The 24,529-nt window shown below is 43.4% G+C and overlaps 1 protein-coding gene across 4 annotated transcripts in view; it reads left to right on the top strand.

Moving 5' to 3' along the window:
* The window catches only part of Tnc (tenascin C), an 83,936-nt gene extending 65,851 nt beyond the window's left edge, over nucleotides 1-18,085 (top strand). For all 4 annotated transcript variants that reach the window (XM_032902931.1, XM_032902939.1, XM_032902948.1 and 1 more), the window contains 11 exons: nucleotides 1,349-1,471; nucleotides 2,590-2,733; nucleotides 4,934-5,053; nucleotides 6,954-7,097; nucleotides 7,819-7,949; nucleotides 10,710-10,842; nucleotides 11,371-11,522; nucleotides 12,347-12,443; nucleotides 13,251-13,412; nucleotides 15,818-15,981; nucleotides 17,332-18,085. In XM_032902931.1, the coding sequence (XP_032758822.1) occupies nucleotides 1,349-1,471; nucleotides 2,590-2,733; nucleotides 4,934-5,053; nucleotides 6,954-7,097; nucleotides 7,819-7,949; nucleotides 10,710-10,842; nucleotides 11,371-11,522; nucleotides 12,347-12,443; nucleotides 13,251-13,412; nucleotides 15,818-15,981; nucleotides 17,332-17,442 (1,481 nt within the window). In that variant the 3' untranslated portion in view covers nucleotides 17,443-18,085. The remainder of the gene's footprint in view (nucleotides 1-1,348; nucleotides 1,472-2,589; nucleotides 2,734-4,933; nucleotides 5,054-6,953; nucleotides 7,098-7,818; nucleotides 7,950-10,709; nucleotides 10,843-11,370; nucleotides 11,523-12,346; nucleotides 12,444-13,250; nucleotides 13,413-15,817; nucleotides 15,982-17,331) is intronic.
* The last annotated feature ends 6,444 nt before the right edge of the window (nucleotides 18,086-24,529 follow it).

Consider the following 24,529-nt stretch of genomic DNA (forward strand, 5'->3'; position numbering starts at 1 on the left):
AAGCAGAGGAAAATTGTCCAAGGCAGAGTTTATGTACATCAGTAGGGTTCCACTCTCAGCTAGACTCATCTAGTTCTTTCCTGGGAGATGCCTTAAGGTTCATGGTAGCCCTGCAGGAAAAGGTCACACAAGGAAGAAAACAGAGGACAGTTGCATCTAGTGAATTCTCGGCATGCCAGAGTCTATACTAAGGGTTTTACATCCATTATCTCCACTAATCCTCAAACATTCCTGTGGGTACCACTTTCCCCATTGGAGGGATGTAGCAACTGAAGCTCATAGAAGGGAAAAGACTTGTCCCAGGCTGCCCAGCCTCTCAGTGGTATTTGAACAATTAAGATCTTTTAAGTTGCTCAGACTCTGTGGCTTAAAAAAAGAAAAGATTTTCCATGGACAGGAAGAATAATTAAGAAAGGAGAAGTAGCCAGGTAGTTTCTAGGTCACCAAAAAAAAAATTCTCTCTGAAAAACTCTACATGCTTCCAGGTTTAATGACCAACATGGGCTGAAGCAGGGAAGTGACGAGGAAGCAGGCTCCCTAGAGACTAGAAATTGTTTCCTGAGCTGGTATGGTCAGCTGAAGCAGGCAGAATTCTAAGCCAAAAAATACACAAAGAAAAGCCAAAGGAAACCAGATTTGGGCAGGAGAAGTGAAGGTCACAGAGCTGTCCTCTGGTCACGGGCTTCTCACTGGTGGACCCAATGTCCACTGGTATAAGTTTAGTTATGAACTGACCTTGCTTCTTGGCTTTGGATCTCCTTGAAGATACATGAGTGGACTGTCCAAATTAATTTCCAAATGAGCTTAATTTCCAGAGTCCAGGTTGCCCAGTGCAGTGCTCCAGAAAGGTCCCATGAGAAGAATGTTAGAGAACGGAGTCTTACTTTGGTCCTTTGTATAATGGCTACAACTGAATTTTCATCTCATGGTGTCCATATGAGGAATAAGCCTTATAATCTGGAAAGAACCATAACCTTTTTCATCTTACCATTATTATATATATATATATATGTATATATATATATATGAAAAATGCTAAGAATGAAATCAAAGAAAACTATTTGGATCTGTGAAGTTACTGTCCTCTGCGGAAGCAGGCCAACATACTACACCCATCTCCAGTAAAGCCAAATGACCACAGTCACCTGGTCTGCACGGTCACTGTACCTGCTGTGAGTTTTCTTTCATGCACAGTGTAACTATGTATCACACATTCTCTATTCCTGAGGCTTGGTTCAGTCATCAACTCTAGATACTAAAGGCTCCTGGGCAAGGAATCCAGGCAAAAACTACTGATGGACAATATAGGTAATGCTTCAGGGTTTCTGTTTTGTTTTCTCCTTGACAGCCATGGGTTCTCCGAAGGAAATCATGTTCTCAGACATCACTGAAAATGCAGCCACAGTCAGCTGGAGGGCACCGACTGCTCAAGTGGAGAGTTTCCGGATTACTTATGTGCCTGTAACAGGAGGTAGGGGACCTGGAGATGAAAGAGGGTGGGAAGAACATGCAAAATTAGGGCTAAATCAAAAATGAGACCCTGCTCGTTCTTATCATACCCCCTCCAAGCATCATGGCTAATGAAAAACCACTTCCCTCCTTCTGAGATCATCTAGAAAGATGCCCTTCGTAAAGACATTTTGGGAAAAAAAAATTCTTGGGAAAAGTTACCTTATTAACACTCTTTGTGGCCTTCAAATTGTAAAAAACTTTCGAGGAAATGGTTCCCTAGTATTTTTGAACACAGTAACAAGGGAATTTATATAAACAATCCTTTTTCCCTTTGATTACAGTCATCTGGAGAGCTAGTGTGAGATATGGGTAAGGTTTTGCCCTTAGGAGCTATATCTTCTGTCTCCCTACAGGATAGAAAACTGAGTCTTAGCAATGCTAGAACTAACTTGGAACACACAGTCTGTAATGACGACCTCAGGGAAGCATAGTCTGAATACAACCTAGCTGGTAGTGGCTGTCTCTTGTTGGAAGTTTGTAAAGACAGAGTGGTTGGTAACAGCGACACTAGCATCTCCACTGGGCATTTGGCCAGCTATATCGCAAACTCTTCATCAGTTCTAAAATTCTAAGAAATATAAATTCCAGACTTCCCAATAAATCTAAGAGCACAAATTTAACTGGAACCATCTTTTTTTTTTATCATGACTAAAATCTCTCCAAGTAATGGGTCTGTCTGTAGCAGCTTAGGTGAACCCAATGAGTTTAGTAGCTTGGATCTATGCTGTATTGTGAGCTTCCCATATAGTTCATAGAGGGAAAAGAATAAAGAAAATAAAATTTGTGCAACATGCCAACTCCTTCCCGAAAGGAAACTTGCCATTTTTAGTACGCTGTGACTTCATGATTTTTTCCTTTCCTGACTGGGTTTTTGGCATCTGCACCAATGGAAAAAGCATTATACAAAAAGTAAGGTCTTTTCCTTCATGCCAGAGGGTGGGATGAAAGGAGAGGAACTCAAGAGAATGAAATTGAATAAAGATATAACTTCATTTCCAAGTTGGGAGGCCTGGTTTGGAGGCCATGACAAGGAACTGTGGAAAAGGCTACCCTGATCTTGCTTTTGATAATCTCCAGGTCCCCCATCCATGGTGACCGTGGATGGAACGGATACTGAGACCCGACTGGTGAAGCTCACCCCTGGAGTGGAGTACCACGTCAGTGTGATTGCCATGAAGGGATTTGAAGAAAGTGATCCAGTCTCAGGGTCTCTAATCACAGGTGTGTACCCCCTGATCAGTGTTTCATCCTTGCCCTCAGCATGATGACTCATAACTGAGAATTGCAAAAAGCTTGCTTCTGGAGTCCCAGTGGAAAATAAGCTGGAATTAGAGCATCCAGTCCCTCCCTCTTGCTCATCCTTAGCCACTAAAAACCTGGGTTGCCCCAGAGACATCCCGAATGCCCTCTAGCCTCCATTTTTTCTGCTACTGTGGAAAGGAGTGAAGTATAGGAATCATATTGAGCTGAGACCCTAAATCTCCCATGTGTTAGCCATGTGAGCTCTCAGTTAATTTCTCTAAGGTCTGATGGACTTCTCTGCAAAATGGGCACGATTCTGCTTCCTGCATCAGTGTTGCAAGGTGTCAGTAAGCATAAAGACATCTTTAACTGTCACCTCACTCCTTCTCCTTATTGCCTGGAAGCATTGTGAACACCCCCAGAACACGTGCTTCCGCAGATACGGGATGATGAGAACTATGGCCGCATTGTCCTCTGTTTGTCAGCTGCTACAATTAAGGCACTGTTGACAAATCCAACGCAGCTTATCCTCACTGCTGTATTCATTCCCAGCCTGTAGAAGAGGCACCTGAGATATGAGGAAATTACAAAGCAACATGACTAGAAATGTGGAAACAAACAAGGGTTACTCGGACCAACCCTATCAACCATTTAAAATGAAGGTTGTTTTCCTATTTAAATCTAATTTAAGAATAATGGTTGTTATTGTGAGAGAATGAAGTGGAAAATTTTGCTTCAGAAGTCTCTGTCCCTAAACAATTTATCCTTTGAGATATGACAAATTGTCCAACCCAGTCTATTCAGTGATCCGAAGAATAGGCCTCCCAGAAAATTTCAAAAATATACTACTTCCATACAAGAGTTGGTAATGTACAATTAAAACATCCCATCTGGACTCAAAGTCCTGTCTACTCTCCGCTTGGGCTTCTGTTTACCCTAAGAAGTCTTGCATTGATGATTCTCCACAGCAGAAGATACAAAAGCTGGCTGTGTCTCCTCCCAAGGCCTCATTGTCACGACCAGTTAAAGAAGGATCTGTACACATGAAAGAATCAGGAAGACACTTTGGAGGGAATAATTTTGACTCCCTGATACTGGTTTGTTACTTCCTGACTCTTCAGCCAGTTCCCTGAGGCGTAGGTACCAGTCTGTGGGCTGATCTACTTCTGATGGCTGCCCTGTCTCCTAGACTCCTGAGGGAGTAATTAAATTATTGTTACAAAAAGTAAGAGGGACGACGTCCCACATTCAGGTCAACTTTTAAGGAAGAAACTGAGCAAGCAATATTCTCCCTTAAAAGAAGCCAGAGATTAAGACCCCTGGATTATCCTTTGACAATACAGGTCATTTGAAAAACAAACCCCAAAGGCCAGAGAAGTGGTTTATATTTTTATTTTAAGAGCATACACTGCTCATATTTGAGGCTTCAAATTTAATTCCTAGAATCTGTAACCAAAGCCTTGAACAGCTGCACTTAAATGTACACACCCTATACAGATATATACATATCTTGTATTAATACACATTTGTCATTGTTGTCCGAGACACTCTTTCTGTGTGCCTCTGGATGGCCAACAACTCATGATCCTCCTGCTTCCTCATCCCAAGGATTGAAATAACAGACTAAAAACTTTTACAGGTATATCATTAATAACAAACGCTGAGTGCTTCCCCTATCATGTCTTTCAGATATACTTCAGTGAAGTGGCCTTTCCAAAGTCATAGAGGCACAGGAAAATAAGGCACAGTAGAATCTGAGCCTAGAGATCTCCACATTATTACCTATAAGATCCCCTTAAATAAAGATATCAACCAAAGTCCAGAAAAGTCTTAGGCAGTAGTGACCATACAAGTCTCCTCTATATATGTTTGTTTATGTTCCTTTCCTGGACAAAAGAGCAACATGAATCCTGACAATAACCCTTGCCACACGTTAAGCACTGTTCAGGAACTGCCTACCTATAGCACCACTTACAAGTCAAAAAGAAAAAGCCAGCCAGTACTATCATGCCCATTTTACAGGTAGGGAAGAGACCTAAAATGACACAATGACAAGGAAAGGAGTCGTGATATAAGCCAGGTTAGCCTGTTCCACGAGCCTGACTCTGAACCCATAAAAGCAAGTGTCCTCTGATATTATCCTCTAACATGATGAACTCTTCTCCTGTATTTCTTCCAGCTCTCGATGGTCCATCTGGCCTTCTGACAGCCAACATCACAGACTCAGAAGCCTTGGCCATGTGGCAGCCGGCCATTGCCACTGTGGACAGTTATGTCATCTCCTACACAGGGGAGAGAGGTAAGGTCCTGTCCCATATTCTCTACACTATGATGAAGGTTTGTCTTGCTGCAAACTCCTCCCATTCCCCCTTCAATATGGCAGGGGTTGACAAAACTGTACTGTAAGAGACAATAATGTCTTTGCCTAGCTCCACTATATCCTCAAAAGACTTAGCTAAGCCATTCACGTGAAAAGAAAAATGAAAACCAGACACATTTGGAGCTTTGCATGTTTTGCTGACCCGTCCCACCTTGCTAGACTCTTGAGTTACTTTTCTCATTGCTGAGACCTGACAACCAACTTGAGAGGGAAAGGGTTTACTCTGGACTCTAATGCAAGGAGATAACTCCAGGCATATCAAGAAAGTACTGGCAGCAGTAACAGGAAGCTACTGGTCACAAAGTATCCACAGTCAGGAAGCAGGAAATGGGGCCAGGAATAAAACCTTAAAGTCCACCTCAAGTGGCTCACTTCCTTAATTAGGCTTTACCTCCTCACTAGACCGAAACCTTCTTAAACAAGGCCACCAACTAGGAACAAAGTTTTCAAACACTTGAGCCTGTGAGGACATTTCATATTCAAAGCACATCAGGGAAGGACGGACTCTCAAGAAAGTAGCGCTAATCTTTACAAAGAAGGTTTCCAGAATCTCAGGTTTTAACCAGATGGTGTCAAGAGGTCCTGGGCTGTCTAGCCTTCTCAGAAGCCATGGGAGGGCCTTACAGAAACGAACTTGATTGAAAGACTTTGCTTTCTCCCCCTCTTTTTTGCAACCATCTGTACCAATTTACCCAGCAGGCAAATTAAAGTCTTGCTGAGACCATCAACCAAACACAGCCACCAGGAAGTAAATCAAATGCAAATCAAATGAAGAAAAAGACTCTCTTTCTCTAATCCTGTTCATATATTTATGAACAGAAAGGACTCTGTTATTTCATTTTTCAAGTTTCACATTTTATGGCTCAAGACTGCTTGGCTTTCACTGACAATGTTACAGGACACCATAACACATGGTAGGGGTAGGGGTGGGGCTCTGAAAAATCTTACTTTAGCTCTGGCAATACCCTGAGTTTCATGAGAAAAGAGGTGAGGCAGGAAGAGAAAATTCAGTTCACCCACTCTCTTCTGTGTTATTCCCTGTAAGGAAATTCTTCTGAGACAGGGAGGATGGTATCATCTTCCCCCAGGTATCAGCTTATGGTTGTAGAGAATGATGGAAATTTTAGATCAGGACTATTCAAGGCCTGGCTAAAGAGGGGATGGCAGGGCTTGTTGAGAATGAGGCAAAGTGACCCAACTTGGACAGTTTGCCAGGGACTCCTCCTGTTTTTACAGGTAAAGTTCTCTGCCTGTGAACTACCAATCTTAACAAAGCAGGATGGGCTTCTCCTATGATTATAAATTCATTGCCGAGGCAATGAATCCAATAGGCCTGAAAGCCATTGGTGGGCTCCATTGTTCATCACTGTCACCCCTCAGCGGAGACAATTTGGTAATCCTTGATTGGGCAGCATTTGGTGCTTTGTAAGAGGAATGATGCACAGAGAGAAAGGGATGGGGCTAGAAGTGGCATAAACTGAATTTGAGCCTGAGTACCCAAGACTTGGAGATGCTGCCTGCAACTCTCCCAGAGCTCATTCCTGTGCCTCAAGCACACTCTTCAGCCAGTTTACCACACCGCATGGGACAATGAGACAACATCTTCCCATCTTTCCAATCTGTTGCCTGAAAAAACAAAAGTCATTCTCTATATGACCCACCTTTTGTCATGCAAGTGCTCAAAAGAGAGAAAGGTGTATGAGTCACCTCAGAATCCCAACCTTCTTTGCTGTGGGGTCACTGAAAGGTTGTGTCTTAGAAGGAGGTGTATGTGCTGTTTGTCAAGGGGTAACTGCCACATGTGTGTGTTTCATACTAGTGCCAGAAATTACCCGCACAGTGTCTGGGAATACAGTGGAGTTTGAACTACATGACCTGGAGCCTGCCACAGAGTACACACTGAGTGTCTTTGCAGAGAAAGGTCACCAGAAGAGTTCTACCACCGCTACGAAATTTACCACAGGTACCAAATTACCCAGGGTAGAAGTCCTCCTTTCTGAATTGCCCACCCACAGCCTGCATCTTAAACCACATCCCCTCCCCTGCTCTTCCTCCCTAAGTGGCCCTTGCAATGTAATGACATCAGTATGAGTTAAATTCACCAGTGCCCACTCAATCAAGACCCAAAGAAGCATACCATTTCCCCTTGAACTGAAATGACCCAATGGATGAGAAAAGGATATTTAAAGGAAGGTTTTGTAAGTGGAAAAACACTCCCTTCTGGCTTTATACCCAGCATTTAATGATCCATGCTCCAGGCCGGGAAATCGTTTTTGAGAATTTTTCAGGGTAGTTTTCTTAGACGTTCATTGGGGTTTTATGTATTGAGATCTTTTTACAAGTTCAGCATTTGGGGAAGTAAAGGATTGTCCCTTCTGTTGGGATGAGGGCCAACATTGGCACTCCTCAGTCCTCTCAGTGAGAAACAATGGTTCAGTAATGATCTTCACAGCTCTGTCTTTCTCCTCAAGTCTAATAGAAACCACCCAGGAATGTGTGAGTCTTTCAGATTCTTGAGGTGATAAGACTCATATAAACTTTGACTTTGGAGGTTGATGGTTCAACTTCCCAATCTATAGTCAGGAGGGATTCTTGCCTAAGGTCATGATCAATGTTAGGGAACAGGCCTTTTTGCTCTGTGCTCTACACCTGCTAGCTCACTTGCTACATACTGTCTTCTCCAGACCTGGATTCCCCAAGAGAATTGACTGCTACTGAGGTTCAGTCAGAAACTGCCCTCCTCACCTGGAGACCTCCCCGGGCGTCGGTCACTGGATACCTCCTGGTCTATGAGTCTGTGGACGGTACAGTCAAGGTATCTATCTGTAAATCACACACTGCTGTGCAAAACATCTGCATAAGCATCAAAGTGGGAAAGGAGTAGCTGATACTGTTTCTTCACTCCAATACAACTAGAAGACAGAGAGAGAGAGAGAGAGAGAGAGAGAGAGAGAGAGAGAGAGAGAGAGAGAGAAAGAAACTGTAGAGACTGGATGTAGTACCAGATCGTGTGAGTCACGAACCGCATGTTTGCCTTTCTCCCATTAACTAGGCGCGAGCTATCTGAGAGACAGCCAAGATCAACAGCAGTGTTTTTATAAGACTTGACATTTTAGGAGTTGAGCTCATGGCCATCTAATGTTTCATTGAGAAAGTACCAACAGCTTCTTCTGCATCTTTGCCACGTACAGTGTCACCACCTGACCTACCATGATGGAGCTCACCACATCCTTGCAGTGTCACTTGATAAGACCGACTACATCTATCATTAATATTACCTGTGTTCTCCCCTCCCTGAGCTTTTCTGTATGTCTAAGCTAGGTCACTTATTCTCTTCATAGTAAACTTTTTGCTGCATCTCCCTTGTAATCTGTGGATCTGCTTCACTTGAGCTAAGGAATACATGTCTCTACCCATATTACCTTTCTCCTAGATTTCATTAGTTTTGTTTCTGTGGTCTGGTCTCCCCTGTTCACGCTAGGAACTTCTTCCCAATGTCTCCTGGCCCTAACTTATCCTTTCATACTTAAGTCAAGAACAAAGAATCTAATGAGGAGTTCAGCTGTACATAAGGGTTTGTTGATGCTGGGCTTTGATGTAGAGATCAGCTGCTGTGTACCTGGCTTGTGGAGGCACCCCGTGGTGCTTAGGCTCTTACTGTGCAAGTTTTGCTTGCTCTCACACTCCCAGTGTGGTACCTTGATCTCCTCACCAGCTGTTCCTGGTGGACGTGAATCCAGAGGCTCTACTCTAACTCAGATGCTCTAGAGAGTGAACCTCAGCCCTGCATCTGTTCTTGGAGGAGACAAGGAGAGTAGTGAATCAAGCTATTCCTCATGCAAAGCTTCTAAAGTAACTGAACCTCTCTTGAGCCACACACCACATTGCTTGCAAAGGCAGCTGAGCTGTTATACCCAATGCATCAGAAACTTGCTGGATGCTTCCCTGTATGTCAGCCAGCCTGGGGTGGTTCTGCTCATTCCAATAAGTTCCTAGCACTTCCTCCTTCCTCCCGTTCACTTTTCTAGCATATTCCTTATACTTGACTCCTATTTTATAAGATATGAAAATCACATAGAAGAATATTGGTATTTCTGGTCTGCCATGTTTACACAAGTTAGACACATTTCTAGCTTTTCTGGAGTTGAGGCACAGTGAATGAATTCACAGTCTGAACTGAAGCTGGTCCTTTATCTTCAGGGTGTCAGTGCCCATACCTTTAAGACAAGTGCATTGCACTTCTAGACCCTCAAAGTCTTCTGCAGGTTTGGGGGTCTAGAATTGTGCTTCTCTGGATCATGAGCCTCATTTCAGACTATTCACGCTTAGACAACTGAACACAGAAGCAGAGAGCTGAATGCAAGACTATGCTCAGACAATTAGATAAAACTTGCTTTGTCCCCTGAGAGTTGATCCTTCCCCAGCAACCAGAGCTGATGGCTACACAAAGGTCACTAGATCACTGGCATTAAGTGAACACACATAAATCATGGATAAGGTGGTAGGAGACTTAGAGGATATGATACCATCCTCTGCCGTCAACAAATTATGGATTGGGAACAGGTATCTCAGTTTCTGGGAAATTCAGTTCCCACACTGTACAAATATACATAACATAACACAACTCAAGGAAGTCCTCAGGAAGGGAAAGAACCTTCTAGTGGCTTCCACACTGACTTATGGACTAAACAAAATCAACTTTGCCCAATGAGTTGTAGAGATCAGAATTGTGTTTGTGTTGCCATGATGGAGGAGGAATTCCAGTCTCAAACACCAAGGTCATTTACTAATAAGAATGGGAACCTAGTGAAGATCTAAGACACAGTGAACCTTCTAGGAACTGAGCCCAAACACCAGTCTAGAACCCAGGAACCAGCCATATACATAGTTAGTGTGGGCCACACATCTGCCCCTCCTGGGTCATCAGCTCAAGCTTTTATCCTGCCCCACCTACTGGTTTATTAACATCATCTTTTGACTCAATAGTTCCTCAGCCTGAGTCCTAGTTTCCCTAGATATAAGCCTGCCTCCCCAGCATGTGATAATTCAGTTACTCTACGCTGAGGCCTAGGTTATCAAATTGTTTTAAATGCTGTGATAAAGCTAAGCCCTCTTCCAGAACTGCTGACATAAATGGCCTCAATGTCTCTTGTGCAACTCACCTTACCATCAGCTTAAGCTTCTTAAGAGTCAACAGCTTAAGCCAGTTCAAAACCTCTCAGACCTCCCAACTCCTTATTGTTGATACCTGCCAAACTGCATAATATCCCATTAAAGGTGTTCTGTGATCTCTCTTTGCCCACTTCCATTACCCACCCCCACCTAAAATTAGGGATAATTGATGCAAAGCAGTGATTCTGTGTTATTTTAACTTCCTCTGCCTTTCTGATCCCAGAACTTTTATTTACACAGCACTCTTGCTATCTCAGACATTCCAGATGTACACTGGAATCTGGCATGCAGTAGGTTCTGGGAGGGTTTTTGTTAAGTGAATATATGATTGCATGAGCCAGGGAAAGGGAGCATCTCTACTGAGTCTATCTGGGACAAAACTGATTCTTTTTCCTGCCCACAGGAAGTCATTGTGGGGCCTGACACCACCTCCTACAGCCTGGCAGACCTGAGCCCATCCACCCACTACACAGCAAGAATCCAGGCATTGAGTGGATCCCTGAGGAGCAAACTGATCCAAACCATCTTCACCACAAGTAAGGGGTTCAGGGAGGAGCACAGTCTTAAGATCTGACCCCGTGACAGCGAATCAACCTTCCACTTCCCCTTCAACTTCTAGTTTACATTTTTCAAACAAAAATCTCTTAAACAAATCAATTCCCTTTTAGTGTTTGGAAGCTTGGGGAATAAGCATCCTTGTGAAAGGGACATAGAACTAATGAGAACTCATCTAGATCCAGTCCACACCTCTATATCCTACTGGATACAGCTTAGAAGTCATCTACACTCCATGGGCCTTAGTTTCTTCATCTTTACAATGTGAATTAAAAAAAAAGATAACCCTCCTTCACAAGTATCTCATGTGAAAAGTTGACATATTATGTTTGAATTCCTAGCTCTGTCTGTGGCTCTTATACTATTAAGTTTAATATAAGCTCTGTTGTGAGGAGTAAAGACTTAAACAAGCAGGGGCTGTTTACCTGCACAGATGAGCTAATGTCTGTTCTGAAAGTACCCACCTCCTCCCTCCACTCTAAGAGACACTCTTTCTCTTCACCCTGCAGTTGGACTCCTATATCCATTCCCTAGGGATTGCTCTCAAGCAATGTTGAATGGCGACACCACCTCTGGCCTCTATACCATCTATATAAATGGTGACAAGACTCAAGCCCTGGAAGTCTACTGTGATATGACCTCTGATGGAGGTGGATGGATCGTGAGTACCACTATAGATCATGAGTGGTTTATAGAGCTCTGGGACAGGGGCTTTGATGAGGGGAAATGTGTACTCTCAAATACACATGCGTAAGGTAATCCTTGTCACATAGAAGCCTTTCACAATTGTCTATTTAAATAGAAAGTAGAAAGCAAGAACTGGAGATGTAGTTCAGTTAGTAGAGCACTTGCTTGAAATGTACAAGGTTTTGAGTTCACTCCCTAGCACTACAGAAAACCAAGAATAAAGCTGGTAAATGCCTACTTGCATTTGGAAGGTGGAGGCAGAAGGATCAGGAGTTCAAGGTCATTGTAAAATATCAGCTTTGAGCCATTCTGGGATAACAGAAAAAGAGGCAAGGGAGAAATTCTGCTATGAATGGTAGTGACAATCAAACCTCTTAATTATAATAGCCAGTACTGGCTGAGTAGTTACTCTTTACCAGACATATGTTAAGAATTTCAGGACTTATTTTAATCCCATGACCATATTAAATGTATAGGATAATTTTTTATCAATAAAATTTTTTTGTAGTTCATCCCCTCCCTCTCCCGAACTTTTCCTCCACTGTCAGCTTCAGTGTGATGCATTATGAAGAGTGATGAGAGGCTGACGTGCATCGATGTCACCAGAACTAAGAAGCATTATCCTTCCCTAGTTTTCAGAGCACCAAGATTTGGGGAGGGGAGGGGCATCACAAGGCAAATAAATAAGCAATGGTGGATGCTGGGGATGGATGGGAGTTCTTCCCTCAGTTTTGTGTTCTCCTTCCAAAAAGACATCGTCTCTTCCCTTCTATTACTTAAGTAGCCATGTTGTCGTAGGTTTTCCTGAGACGCAAAAATGGACGTGAGGACTTCTATCGAAACTGGAAGGCCTATGCTGCTGGGTTTGGAGACCACAGAGAAGAATTCTGGCTTGGTAATTCAATTCTGAAAGTTTGTGATAGATATGCTTATTTCTGTTTTCCTGGTCACTTGCCCTCCTGAAGTGAGCAATGGGGAGAGGAAAGGTTTAGAGTGAAAGAAGTTTGGTAGGAGCCAAAGAATGTTGGAATAATTAAATGTTCCAGGTCATAAAAATAAAACATTATCAAACCAGGCCTGTGGACCACCCTTGCATTAAGTCAGACACTAAACCAATTATGGAACCAACCTCAGTGCTGGTCTGAACTGCTTTCCTCGAGCTCCAAACACTGAGATGGGTCTTGTGGTCACAATCTCTCACCCAGAACATCCATGCAAAGAGCACAATTCTCATCCTACTCATTACAAAACAGATCCTCAAGGACATTGCATGGTTTACTCTATGACAGTCTAGCTAATGGATAACCACACTGTCATTCAAAATTTCCAAAGTTAGTACTACAGGGCCATCCATCATGGACACTTCAAAGCAAGCCACGTGAACAGAGCATTGTTCTCTGCACCACTGTCTGAGCCTGAGACATCCCATCCCAAAGTTCTCCATTGCTTCATGTTGATTAGGAATGTTAGAATGTACGGGTCATGTCCTGGGCTTATCATCTTTGATCTTCAGACTATAATAGAAAGTTGATAAGCAAAGGTATTTTCTTCTGAGGCTCAGAAAGATGAGATTTCTTTTGTCTGCCATCATACCAGCAAACAGAGAATGTTTCAAGTTTGCACAATATGTCCCACTGTTGAGTGTTCCCCTGCTTCCTCGGTCACCTGCAATTACTTACCAGACATTGCCTGACATCCACAGGACTGGATAACCTGAGCAAAATCACAGCCCAAGGGCAGTATGAGCTCCGGGTGGACCTACAAGACCATGGGGAGTCGGCCTATGCTGTGTATGACAGGTTCAGTGTTGGAGATGCCAAGAGTCGCTACAAGCTGAAGGTAGAAGGATACAGTGGAACAGCAGGTATGGGGCAGTTACACTGTGAGTCTGGAGTCATGAACTTCCTGTGGATTCTCTCATTCATCACTCCTGTTTCTGAATCAACAGATATCTGAATGTCTTCTGGATGCTAATCCAGAAGAGCTATCATGAAAAGGGTCTGGGCTAACATCTGCAACATCTGGTCTCTGAGATGTAGAGTAGTCAAGAATCATGTCAACTGTGGTTGAATTATAATGACTCTCATTTTAAAAAACATTTTTCTTGTTCTTTGGTAGTAAATAGTTGTAGAGTGGTGGTAGAAAAACGGTCTTTCAAAAGTCTCCATCTTCACCAGATGCTTCCTTGTAATGGGCATATGATGTCTCTGAGAATCTGCTAATGTGTCAATTCTGATATATTGGGGTGTCACAAGGAGAGGTTAAGATGTGTTTCTTCTAGTTCTATGGTGATGCACACATTCCTGGCATGGTTAGTCTCTTGATTGTCAAGCAACCTTTTGTTCTTCACCTAAATTATATCCCTAGTGTGCTAGATTATGATTATGTGATACCCAGGCTATCTGAAAATATTTAATGACTAGAGGTCTTACTTATGATTGGAGCCAGATACCTTTGTACACGAGAAACACACCCACTTATACTATTTGGGAGGGGATAGAGGTTTTTGTCTTTGACTTAAAGTGGCCTTTGTACAGCCTTTTGGGTCCACATTAAAGGAGAAACTAATAACAAAGCCATTCTTTTCAAGTCTATGAGGTAGTATCCTTCTCTGTAGGTATTTTTCAACTATAAGAACCATCACAAATGTCTTTTAGGAAATGGTATAAAGATGAGAAAATGACTTGGGAAAATTCAAGAAATTTCAGCTCACAGAAGGAGTGTGTGTGTGTGTGTGTGTGTGTGTGTGTGTGTGTGTGTGTGTGTGTGTATTTCGGGAGAGCAGTGGAAACAAGGAGGGGCTGGGTCAAGAATGCAGACTACCTCGTGTAAGCCATGGCCTCTTTGGGTGGCCTGATTTTATGATTATTTAAACAGGAGACAGATTTGTGACCCCTGTGGGAGTCCCTCCAGAAAGGAAAAAGTCTTCACCTTTGACTAATAGGTGCCAAAGCCAGGTTGCAGTGAAAAGGACACAAAGCTCCTTTGAGAGGCAATTTGGTATGATGGAAGAGAGAGAACCAGGGGTGGAAATTATTTTAGCGCTTACATGCCTCAAAAAAAATCTGACACTTTATCACCTGACAATGAATACCTCTTTAGCTGAGATCATGTCAAGAAGGAAGGATCTTGTTACATGGCAAGAAAATCTACCAACCAACAAGGATGTAACTTATGTTCACTTTATATCTCTGGTGAAGGAGTACACTGTGGTCTTTCCCTTCCCTCAGAATAATTCTTTCTAGCTTGTAGCTTCCTGCATGCTTTGGTGATAGTGCCTCACAGGAAAGTTTCATCAATGTCTGCCCACTCTCCTGTATGTTATGAGTATCAATGTTGGTTAAAAAGACTCTGGAGGACCTTTGATAGCTTGCTCTAAGATCTCAGCATCAAATACTTGGATGTCTTAAATTGTTTGCACACAGCCCTATGGCTTGGGAGTAAGAAGGACCCAGACAATATTCTTAAGTAGCACTATATGAAAACCAAGTTCTTAGGTAAGAATCAGACAGCACCAGCCTGGTAAACACTCTTTTTAAATAATTACAAGATACCCAAGCTAACTGACAATATTTAGTGACTAAAGGTCTTAATTATGACTGTAGTCAGATACCTTTGTATATGAGGGACATGCCCACTGGTATTATTTTTTTTTGTTTGTAAGTTTACAGGGTCTTATTATGAAGCCTATGGTGGCCTCAAACATGTGCACTCCCTGCCTTAGCCCATCCTACCACATGCTGGGATTACAGATGTTCACCACCAAGCCTGACTCACACATCGCTATTAAATGCAAATTTCTCACCTTATCCTCATAGGTCTTTTATGCAAAGCAAATATAGACAAATCATAAACAACAACCTTAGCTCTTTGTATGCCACTCCTACCTGTCCAGAAAAAAAAATACATAGCTGGTATCAGAATAGTGCTGTGGGACAAACAGAATCCACAGGACGGCTGCAATTTTCAGAGGAGAAAATGAAGGTTTAGAGGAAGCTCAGCCTGTGCCAGGTCACAGTAAGAAAGGCAAAGAGATGGACTTGAATGGAACTTTCCAGAACCACCTGCAGCCTTCTTTCTTAGCATATAACAGTGCTTCTGTCAGAGATAAGTCTTGGAGGCAGCTTTGATCTTCAGTCTAGTCTGAGGTTCAGTGCCAGCATTCCTAAGGATCTTTCAGTTCTAGCCTTTGATTCTGCCCTTGCCAACCTCACAAGGCTTTGATTTGGGGGGAGTCTTTATTCTCTCTTCTCTTTTTTTCTCAATCAGGTGACTCCATGAACTATCACAATGGTAGATCCTTCTCTACCTATGACAAGGACACAGACTCAGCCATCACCAACTGTGCCCTGTCCTACAAAGGAGCTTTCTGGTATAAGAACTGTCATCGTGTCAACCTGATGGGCAGATATGGGGACAATAATCACAGTCAGGTGAGTAGTCTGACAAGGCTGGGGAAGCAAGATATGCATAAGGAAAGGACACTTGAAGTAGAAAATGTGTTATCTTCCAAAACAGTGAGAAATCTCAATGACATGGAAGATGAGCTAAGATAAAAAACAACACAGAGTAACTCTTAAAGAGTCTAAGGGGAATCACTGTCCAAATAGGTCACAAATTTAGAACTTTCCCCACAGAGAAAATTGCTGTTAGAACTCTGTAAAGCTGATGAAAGTGGATGCTATTCAAGGGAAACAGGGATGATATAGACCCTGGCAGAGCACAGGCCCACAAGCAACTTCATAGTCCCAAGAAGGACCTAGGTGGAAGGCATGACCTTCAAATCCCCTTTGCTTTGCAAAGATACTCATGCCCTGTGAAAGCTGACCTTCCTGAGGTCCCAGAATAATATTGGAAGCATACCCAAGGCTTCATATGCTTAGACCTCCACCCTCTGTTTTTTCCAAAAACCCCATCCAAGTCTAGTACAACTCCCATCATAGCATATTTCTGAGCTCAAGAAAATACAAATTACATGCAGTGAAATTGAGGTCCACAGGAGTTGTTGTTCAAGACCCTTTATCTCTTTCACAGTGTGTGTGTGTGTGTGAGTGTGTGTGTGTGTGTGTGTGTACATGGTATATGTACAGAGACACACACATTTAGACAGCAATGTAGTCTGCTCCCTCCTCTCACCTTTTTGTGGGTTCTCGGGATGTAACTCAGGTTTGAGAGACAAACTCCTTTCCTTGCTGAGTCATCCCCTCAGCCCTCACATGGAAGTATTGCTATGCAACCCTAACACTGCATGTCAGTTTGCAAAGCTTTTATTCTACCCACATTCATTTTTGCTGTTCTATGCTAAACCCTTAGTAAAATACCCCTATCAGTATCCTGTGAATTAACACACACACACACACACACACACACACATACAAACATACAAACACACACACACACACACACACACACACACACACACACACACACACTGCACCCAGCTGCTCAGTAACCTCATCATGACCTGAATTCTTACACCCTTTTTCTTAAAAACAGAAATTAATGTCAGTTACCATTTTATTTCAAGATGGCCGTTCAAGGCTCTGCCTAAATTGTGATGACTCCTAACGATGGGTAAAGAATTAATTTAGATTCAGCTGGCCCTTTTGAAAGGTTTTACACACAGGCCAGCAAATACAGAGTCAAGAGACAGTTGCCTGTGAAATGCCAAGTGGTTATAAGTTGGAACAAACCCCTTTGTGTTTTGATGACTAAATGGTGATGGTCCATGAACATGTGTCCAAATGGAAACTGGAGGGCTCTGGTTTTTTTTTTTTTCACAGGGTGTTAACTGGTTCCACTGGAAGGGCCATGAGTACTCAATCCAGTTTGCTGAGATGAAACTAAGACCCAGCAACTTCCGAAATCTGGAAGGCAGACGTAAGCGGGCATAAATCCCAGGGACAATTTGGTGAGAGAGGAATGGGGCCCAGAGAAAACAGGATTTTTACCAAAGCATCAATACAACCAGTCCAACGGTGAAGCTATCCTTGGGCATTTGATGGGCATCCAAGCAGACCATGGATCACTGAGGCACTGACGTAGGCCCCTCTGCAATTACTTCCTTTGCACCAAAGACAACAGTCTGCAACTAGTTTCTGCTTTTTTGTTTGATTGAGCAAAGTCTCCTAGGGACAGCAACACCGTGATTTTTACTTCTATTGGGTGGTTCTGGGAATGGGAGAGGGGCGAGCTGGCTATCCAGCGGACATAGTTATTTTCAGAGCCAGCTATATTCTACACAAAGCTGTTCAATTGTTATTGGTTGGGTCGCAAAGATAAAACATACGTCGTTGGAGGTTACCCCTTGCCCTGCGCCCCACTGATGTTTTGTACATTTCTTACAACTGAAGCCAGAAAAATGATATTGTTTAAATTTCAAGGACATTAATATTATTAATATAATAATGGTGATGGTGATGATGATGTTGAAAACTGAGGACTTTTAAAGAGACATTCCCTTCCCAAATGTGTCTGGACAGTACCTGATTGTATTTTTTTGTTGTTGTTTTTTAATAAAAAGCACAGTACTTTTCAGTCTGGCTGTCATTTTGATTTTCATTGTCAAGTCTGAATTTGGCTAAAACCAGTCTATCAGAACAAAGGGAGGGATGCTGGAAAGGAGAGGGAAGGGGTCACAGGGCTCAATTCCAGGGAAGAAAAGAAGAGAGAGAAAACAGGAGGCAGAAAGGGAAATAAACCAGAACTTATTTCAACTAGAAAGTTGAAAGAACTTACATCCTAAGAAGGAACTTCGTGCTTGTCATTTTCATGATTGGTGTTTTTCATTCTTCATGATTTATGTTTTAAAGATGCCTTGATGTCTATTTTCTAGTGAAGTCTGAAAGTTTTTCTCATGAGAAAAAGATTGGGAACATAGGCAGACCTCCCAAACTCAACCAAACTGCCTAACTTCTACGAGCCTCAATTCTCTGTTCTGTAAAGGAAATGCCCATTTCTTCTTTATAGTATTTCCATGAAGAGTTAGCTGTGCAGCCAGGAGAGCATCTAGCACAGTGCTTGGCAAGCGTGAAGACACTGACTGTGACAGTAGAGATACACTATCAGTTCCTATGGAATGACTCTCGGGCTTGACTCTGGCTATTTACCCATAGTAAACAGAGCTGCTTAAACCTGCACTATTGACCCCAATGTCTCTGTTCCCTCTCTAGTCAGCCCCTGATGAAAATCTCTCCCTTTTGGTTTTTTGATGTGCCACAGTAACAAGGTTCTAATTACAAATTAGAATTGGCAAAATTCAACTGTCTGGTGTGTGGGGGGCACTCTTGAATTATTAACTCTAGAAAATACACCACATGTCTCCCCGCACCCCTATATCAAAGGACTTAAGCAGAAGAGAAGCTCTAAACTGAGCCCAGATACTTAAAGGTACCATGTACTCCTTACCCAGCCCAGCAGGTATGAGCCTGTCCAGCAACACAGTGAGTCAGAATCCTGGGCTGTAGCCTTTCCCTTCAAACCAAGCACAAGGCAATCCCCAGCTCATAGTCTTAAAGATTCTCAGCAAATTGACTTATTTAACGAAAGTGGTTAGGCCTCTGGGACCTCATTCAAATGGAATGTAGTGGTTAAGAAGCCAGGATGAGAGGAATTCATGGCTCCAGCCAGATCCTCTGCTGCTGGGTTTATCTTGCTTTAATAAATGCTGTCACGTTACATACACAATTTGCTGTTCCAGATCATAAGACCCATAACCTGCAACTCAGCCATAGCAACGTTGTCCGGGCTGCACAAACCCAAACAACTGGCTCTCTGTAACAACTAGACCTTAAGATCGAGGCTTAACTCTCCACTGGCCACTGACTTGGAAGTGCCTAAACCCAAATCCCTTCTCTCTTCAGAGCTGTAGATAGGCCTAGCTGCTAAGAGGCCTCCTAGGACCCACACAAGAATCAAGTGCTCATTAGAAAGGGGGCTATATCAGACAAGGGTCCTTAATTAGAGCCTTGGGAAGAATTTATATGCCCTTTTAAAACAGCAGTTCTTAACCTATGGGTCATGAGCCCCTTAGGGGTCACATATCAGTTATTTACATTATGATTCACAACAGTAGCAAACTTACAGCTATGAAATAATTTTATGTTTGGGAGGCCCTACAACATGAGGAGCTTGTATTAAAGGGTCACAATATTAGGAAGGTTGGGAACCATTGCCATAAATGGAGGCTGGGTAACAGAGGGGTCTGAGACTACAGTGTTCAAAGCTCAACACATCTTTCAGTCTCTGACCCTATGACTTTTCCAAGCAGTTGCCTCTAACTAAGAAAGTCTCTTCAAGCTATAGGCCACACACAATTTGTCCCCTGACATGAGCCAAGCAAAGTCACCCCTGAGATTAATATCCAAGATGTTCAGTGACTCCTAAGATCCTTTGGTTATCCACACTCCTCCTTTCTTCCTGTTCTGAGGTCCACTCCAAGGTTATTCCTGTAAATTATACCAAAGTCCTCCAGAATCTGGTAGAGTATGATAAACGGGAGGCACCAGCAGTACACTGAAGGGAGATGGAGGGTGGGGGTGAGTCAAGAGACCTATTTTTCACTCTATCTCTGTGCCACAACTGTAGGATTAGGATGATATATTCCTTCCTGAGGTTCAGCCATAGCAGTTGACTGTGTATACATCTCTTCCTCCCTGGGGTTCAGAGAGCTGACTTTCACATTTACTCCTTCAGACCTACCGAGTTGCTGCCCCAGACACAGACTTGGGGACCTGTGCCAGCCCTCTGGTTCTGCTCCATTGGGAGACACTTCTCAAAGATTCTGAGAAGTGGCTCACTCTTAGGACTGCCTAGATGCTTAGAGCCATTTTGTTTGTTTGTTTGTGTTTTGTTTTTTATTGGAAATTTTTTATTTATATTTCAAATGTTATTCCCTTTGCTGGTTTCCCTTCCATAAGCCTCCTATCCTAACCCCCCCTTCTTCTATAAGGGTGTTCCCCCTCCCCAAACACTCCCCCTTCCCACCTCCCCACCCTGATAATCCCCTACACTGGGTTATTGAGCCTTGGCAGGACCAAGGGCTTTTCCTTCTTTTGATGCCTGACAAGGCATCCTCTGCTACATATGGATCTGGAGTCATGGATCTGTCAATGTGTAGTCTTTGGATTGTAGTTTAGTCCCTGGAAACTCTGGTTGGTTGGTATTGTTGTTCTTATGGGGTTACAAACCCCTTCAGCTCCTTCAATCCTTTCTCTAATTCCTCTAGTGGGGACCCTGCTCTCTCTCAGTTCAATGGTTCACTGCTAGCATTTGTCTCTGTATTTGTCATGCTCTGAATGAGCCTCTCAGGAGATAGCTATATCAGGCTGCTTGGAACCATTGTTAAACCTATGTTTCTCCTATACATTCGTATTCTTGTCTCTTTTCCTTTACTCTAGTGACCATTGCTCATTTAACAAATTCCCAGCATCCAGATTCCTATCTATATCTAGAAGACTTTCCAGTGAATAAGGACCCTAGAGTCCACCACAAAGGCCAGGAGGAATTGGATACTCATAGAGAGCTTTATTATTGACTAAGGAATATATTAATAAATCAAGGGGCCCCTGAGATTGGCTTCCCTATAGTGTTTAGCTGAGGGGTTTCTGCAACCACCATCCATGGCTGGCTATTCCACCGGAAGGGCCCCGTCCAGCTGAGTTGAAGCTGAGGCCCAAAAGCTTCTTACATATGGAGGGTAGATGCCATCACCTTTAGAGGCAGACACAACCCTGTGTGTCTGCGTACACTCGGAAGCTATTCTTTGGGAGAACTGAAGGAGAAAACTCCCATGCTCCTCTCTATACTCAACCCTGACAGACATGACTGGGTTTACAAAGCCTAGAAAAGGGTCCTAAGTCATCAATAATTTGTCTTTTGATGTATTCAGACTTTAAAGAGAGTGTTAGGAGGTAGTACAACAGAGGAAGGTGAGATGTGACTGGAAAAGGTCATCCTCCAGGTATGTATGCCTTTGAAGGATCTATCTTAGCCCCAACTCCTTCTTCTTCACGTCCACCACAATGCTTTTCCTTGCCACAGATGGAAAAAATTATTTTTAATGTAAATGCAAATAATGAATTAATCCAGCAGCTGCATTTCTTTACCTTTGTAGTGGGTTACCCCAATAACCACTCAGAGAAACCAAAGGTCCTGAGTGCCAGAATCTTTGCTTCTCAGGTAGGTTAAGAAACCCTCTCTTAGTGACTGTGCTTATGACAAGCCTAGTAATGAGGTACAGGTGAGGCCTGTTCTGGATGACATGGGTGGAGGTAGTGAGGAACAGAGGTGAAGGTGTTGGTAGGACCTTGACTCAAAGACTTAATGTCCACAGACTATGGCTGAGACTATTGAAGATATTGAACCCAGGCCTGGCATGGTTAGCCTTGTTCTCTAAGAAGAACAACTGTTCACTAGAAAGATGTGGATCCTACCCATTCATATCCTTCTGGTTCAGGAGCATCAGGAACACCAGTGTGTGCTGACTGCCTGGGTTTGTGTCAGTGTCTGGTACCAGCATCCAGCAGATGGCTCACTTTCCTGGTCCTCCTGTCACCCCAAGAACCCCACAGATGAATTCAGTCTCTACAAAGGAAGCCCAGTGAGGCTCACTTGGGATTTTCCCCAATCCCACCAGGACCAGAAAGGAAAGCTTAATAATTCACAGTAAACACTCATGGGGTAGGGTGGGGAACCCCAAACTAAGTAGCTCCCATATGCACATGCCACATTTGCAACTACAGGTTGGAAAGTGAGCAAAATGACTTCCTGCAAGTTCACCTAGCCCCTAAGTGCCAGAGTCCATGAATGCTTACAACCCTTTTGGCGTAGGTCCCATGAAGAATGCCAGTAACCATCTTTAGCCCTTTATCCACTCTGCTGTCCTGAGTATTCATGTACCTATTCCCTCAGCTCACAGGTTGCAAAGAGAGCGCAAGTTGGTGCTATGGCGCCCTCTGGAAAGTGCTGATAATCTAATCCTATGCACATCCTGGTTTGCATCTCAGGCTCTCCTAATATCAAGTCATTTTTGAATGCCCACCTAATATTTCTGAATATCTTATATAAAGAATGTCTATCTTAATGGCTGAGTGGGGATGGTGAACAGTGAAAGACATAGAGAAAACTCTCCACACAGGTTTCTCATCGTCCAATTGAAAGACCGAGCAAGTGCCTTGGGTAAGTACTTAAAGGAACCAGCAGGTGGCAGCCTCTTCCCATCTTAGGAGGGCAATGACCCTGGGTGTTCCTAATAGAGATGATTGATGTGATTGGGGTTCAAGGCTGGAGATCTGCTGACACCTCTGGGCAAACAATTTCTTCTCCTTCCCATTAACCCATTAACAGGAGTCTCCAATACTTCCCAGCGACTTATAAGAAGCCTGACTGACCCCCAATTCTTTCCTAATTCCTTACCTGCTTTTACCAGCAGATGCAACCTAGTGTGAGAACAGGAGCATTGCAAGCAAGAGGGTATTTCTGTTCCAGTGACCAGTTCCCATTCCGATTTGACATAGACCCTGGCAATAATCACCACCCTTACAACTTGCTGAGCAACTGACTCCTTCGTACCCTAAGCCCATTTCTGGTTTCCTTCTGTTTGCTAGTCCCCTCTTGTTAGTTCCAAGGACAGCCTGTACTGTCTCCCATTGTCCTGGTCTGTCTCTAACCTCTTAGCAGTGATACTTCTAGCCCTCTTCACTCGCTTTGATTTCCAGCATGGAGACAGGTGGGGAAACGTGGGTCTGACTTCTCCTGATGGCTTTTGCTATGCCTATTGCTGTTGGCTTTCTCTCTGTCTATAAAGCCCTGTTTAGATGTTGGTTCCTGCATATCATCTTGAGTAAAATGAGCAGCAGTTGGCATAAAGTCAAGAACCCCAGGTCCTTAGCATCCCGGAGCCAATTTCTATCCGAAAGTATCGAAAAGTGTTCTCTTCAGTCACGTTGTGTTGCTGTGTAGCTCAAATCTCCTGATGCTTGTCTTCTGGGTCAAAGAAAAACTCACAACACAGCTGGGCCCTGAAGACACCTACTTGCCTATTATGTGATGGTCTGGGATACTGGTTTCCCACTAAGCTACTCAGCAGGCACAGCCACTAGAAGCACTTGACCGAGAATGCTTTTCCCAGGTAGACAGTGGTGGCATAGACCTTTAATCCAGCACTTGGGAGACAGAGGTAGGTGGATCTCTGTGATTTTGAGACTAGCCTGGTCTACAGAGCAAGTTTCAGGACAGACAGGGCTACATAGAGAAACCCTATCTCCAGCCCCACCTCACAATCAAAAAACATTCTCCCCTTGGTGCGGGTGTGGCTTATTTCATCCTTGAGTCATATCCCAGTGTCATTATCTCTCTGAGATGAGATATTTTCCCCACCTCTCTCTGTCTCTCTCTCTCTCTCTCTCTCTCTCTCTCTCTCTCTCTCACACACACACACACACACACACACACACACACACACACACACACCATCCCCAATACTCTTTTTTCCCCCATAGCATGTACTTCCACCCTTCTGCTTATTTGCGTTTATTGTCTCTGGAAATCAGTTCCTGGCCATGTTTCCTTTACCTTGTCTCCAGAACCAAGAACAGAACCATCCTAGTATTTCCTAGCTGTTACCTATTTCTTCACTGAACACATGAGCAGATCAGGGGAGAGGGCTCGGCAGTCCCCTTAGCTCCACTTGCTAAAGGAGTTGGTGCTCCACTTGCACCAACCCCAACAGCATCAATCATCTCTATTAGGGATGCCCAGGGTTCCTACAGAGTGCTGACTGTATACCCGTATCTCCTGTTCATCGTTGTACAGCTGAAACAGATGGAAAGCGAGCTCGATGCCACCTATAATCAGCCCGGATCTGAATTCAGTTCATGCTTGCCCTTACCATGAGCTTAACAAAATGGAATGGAAGAGTGTGGTTTAGAGAAACAGTCACAGAATTGCTCTATGAGAGCATGTAGAAATAGCCTTTCCTGC

The sequence above is a fragment of the Rattus rattus genome, chromosome 1 (genome assembly GCF_011064425.1).
Source record: "Rattus rattus isolate New Zealand chromosome 1, Rrattus_CSIRO_v1, whole genome shotgun sequence".
Classification (NCBI taxonomy): Eukaryota; Metazoa; Chordata; class Mammalia; order Rodentia; family Muridae; genus Rattus; species Rattus rattus.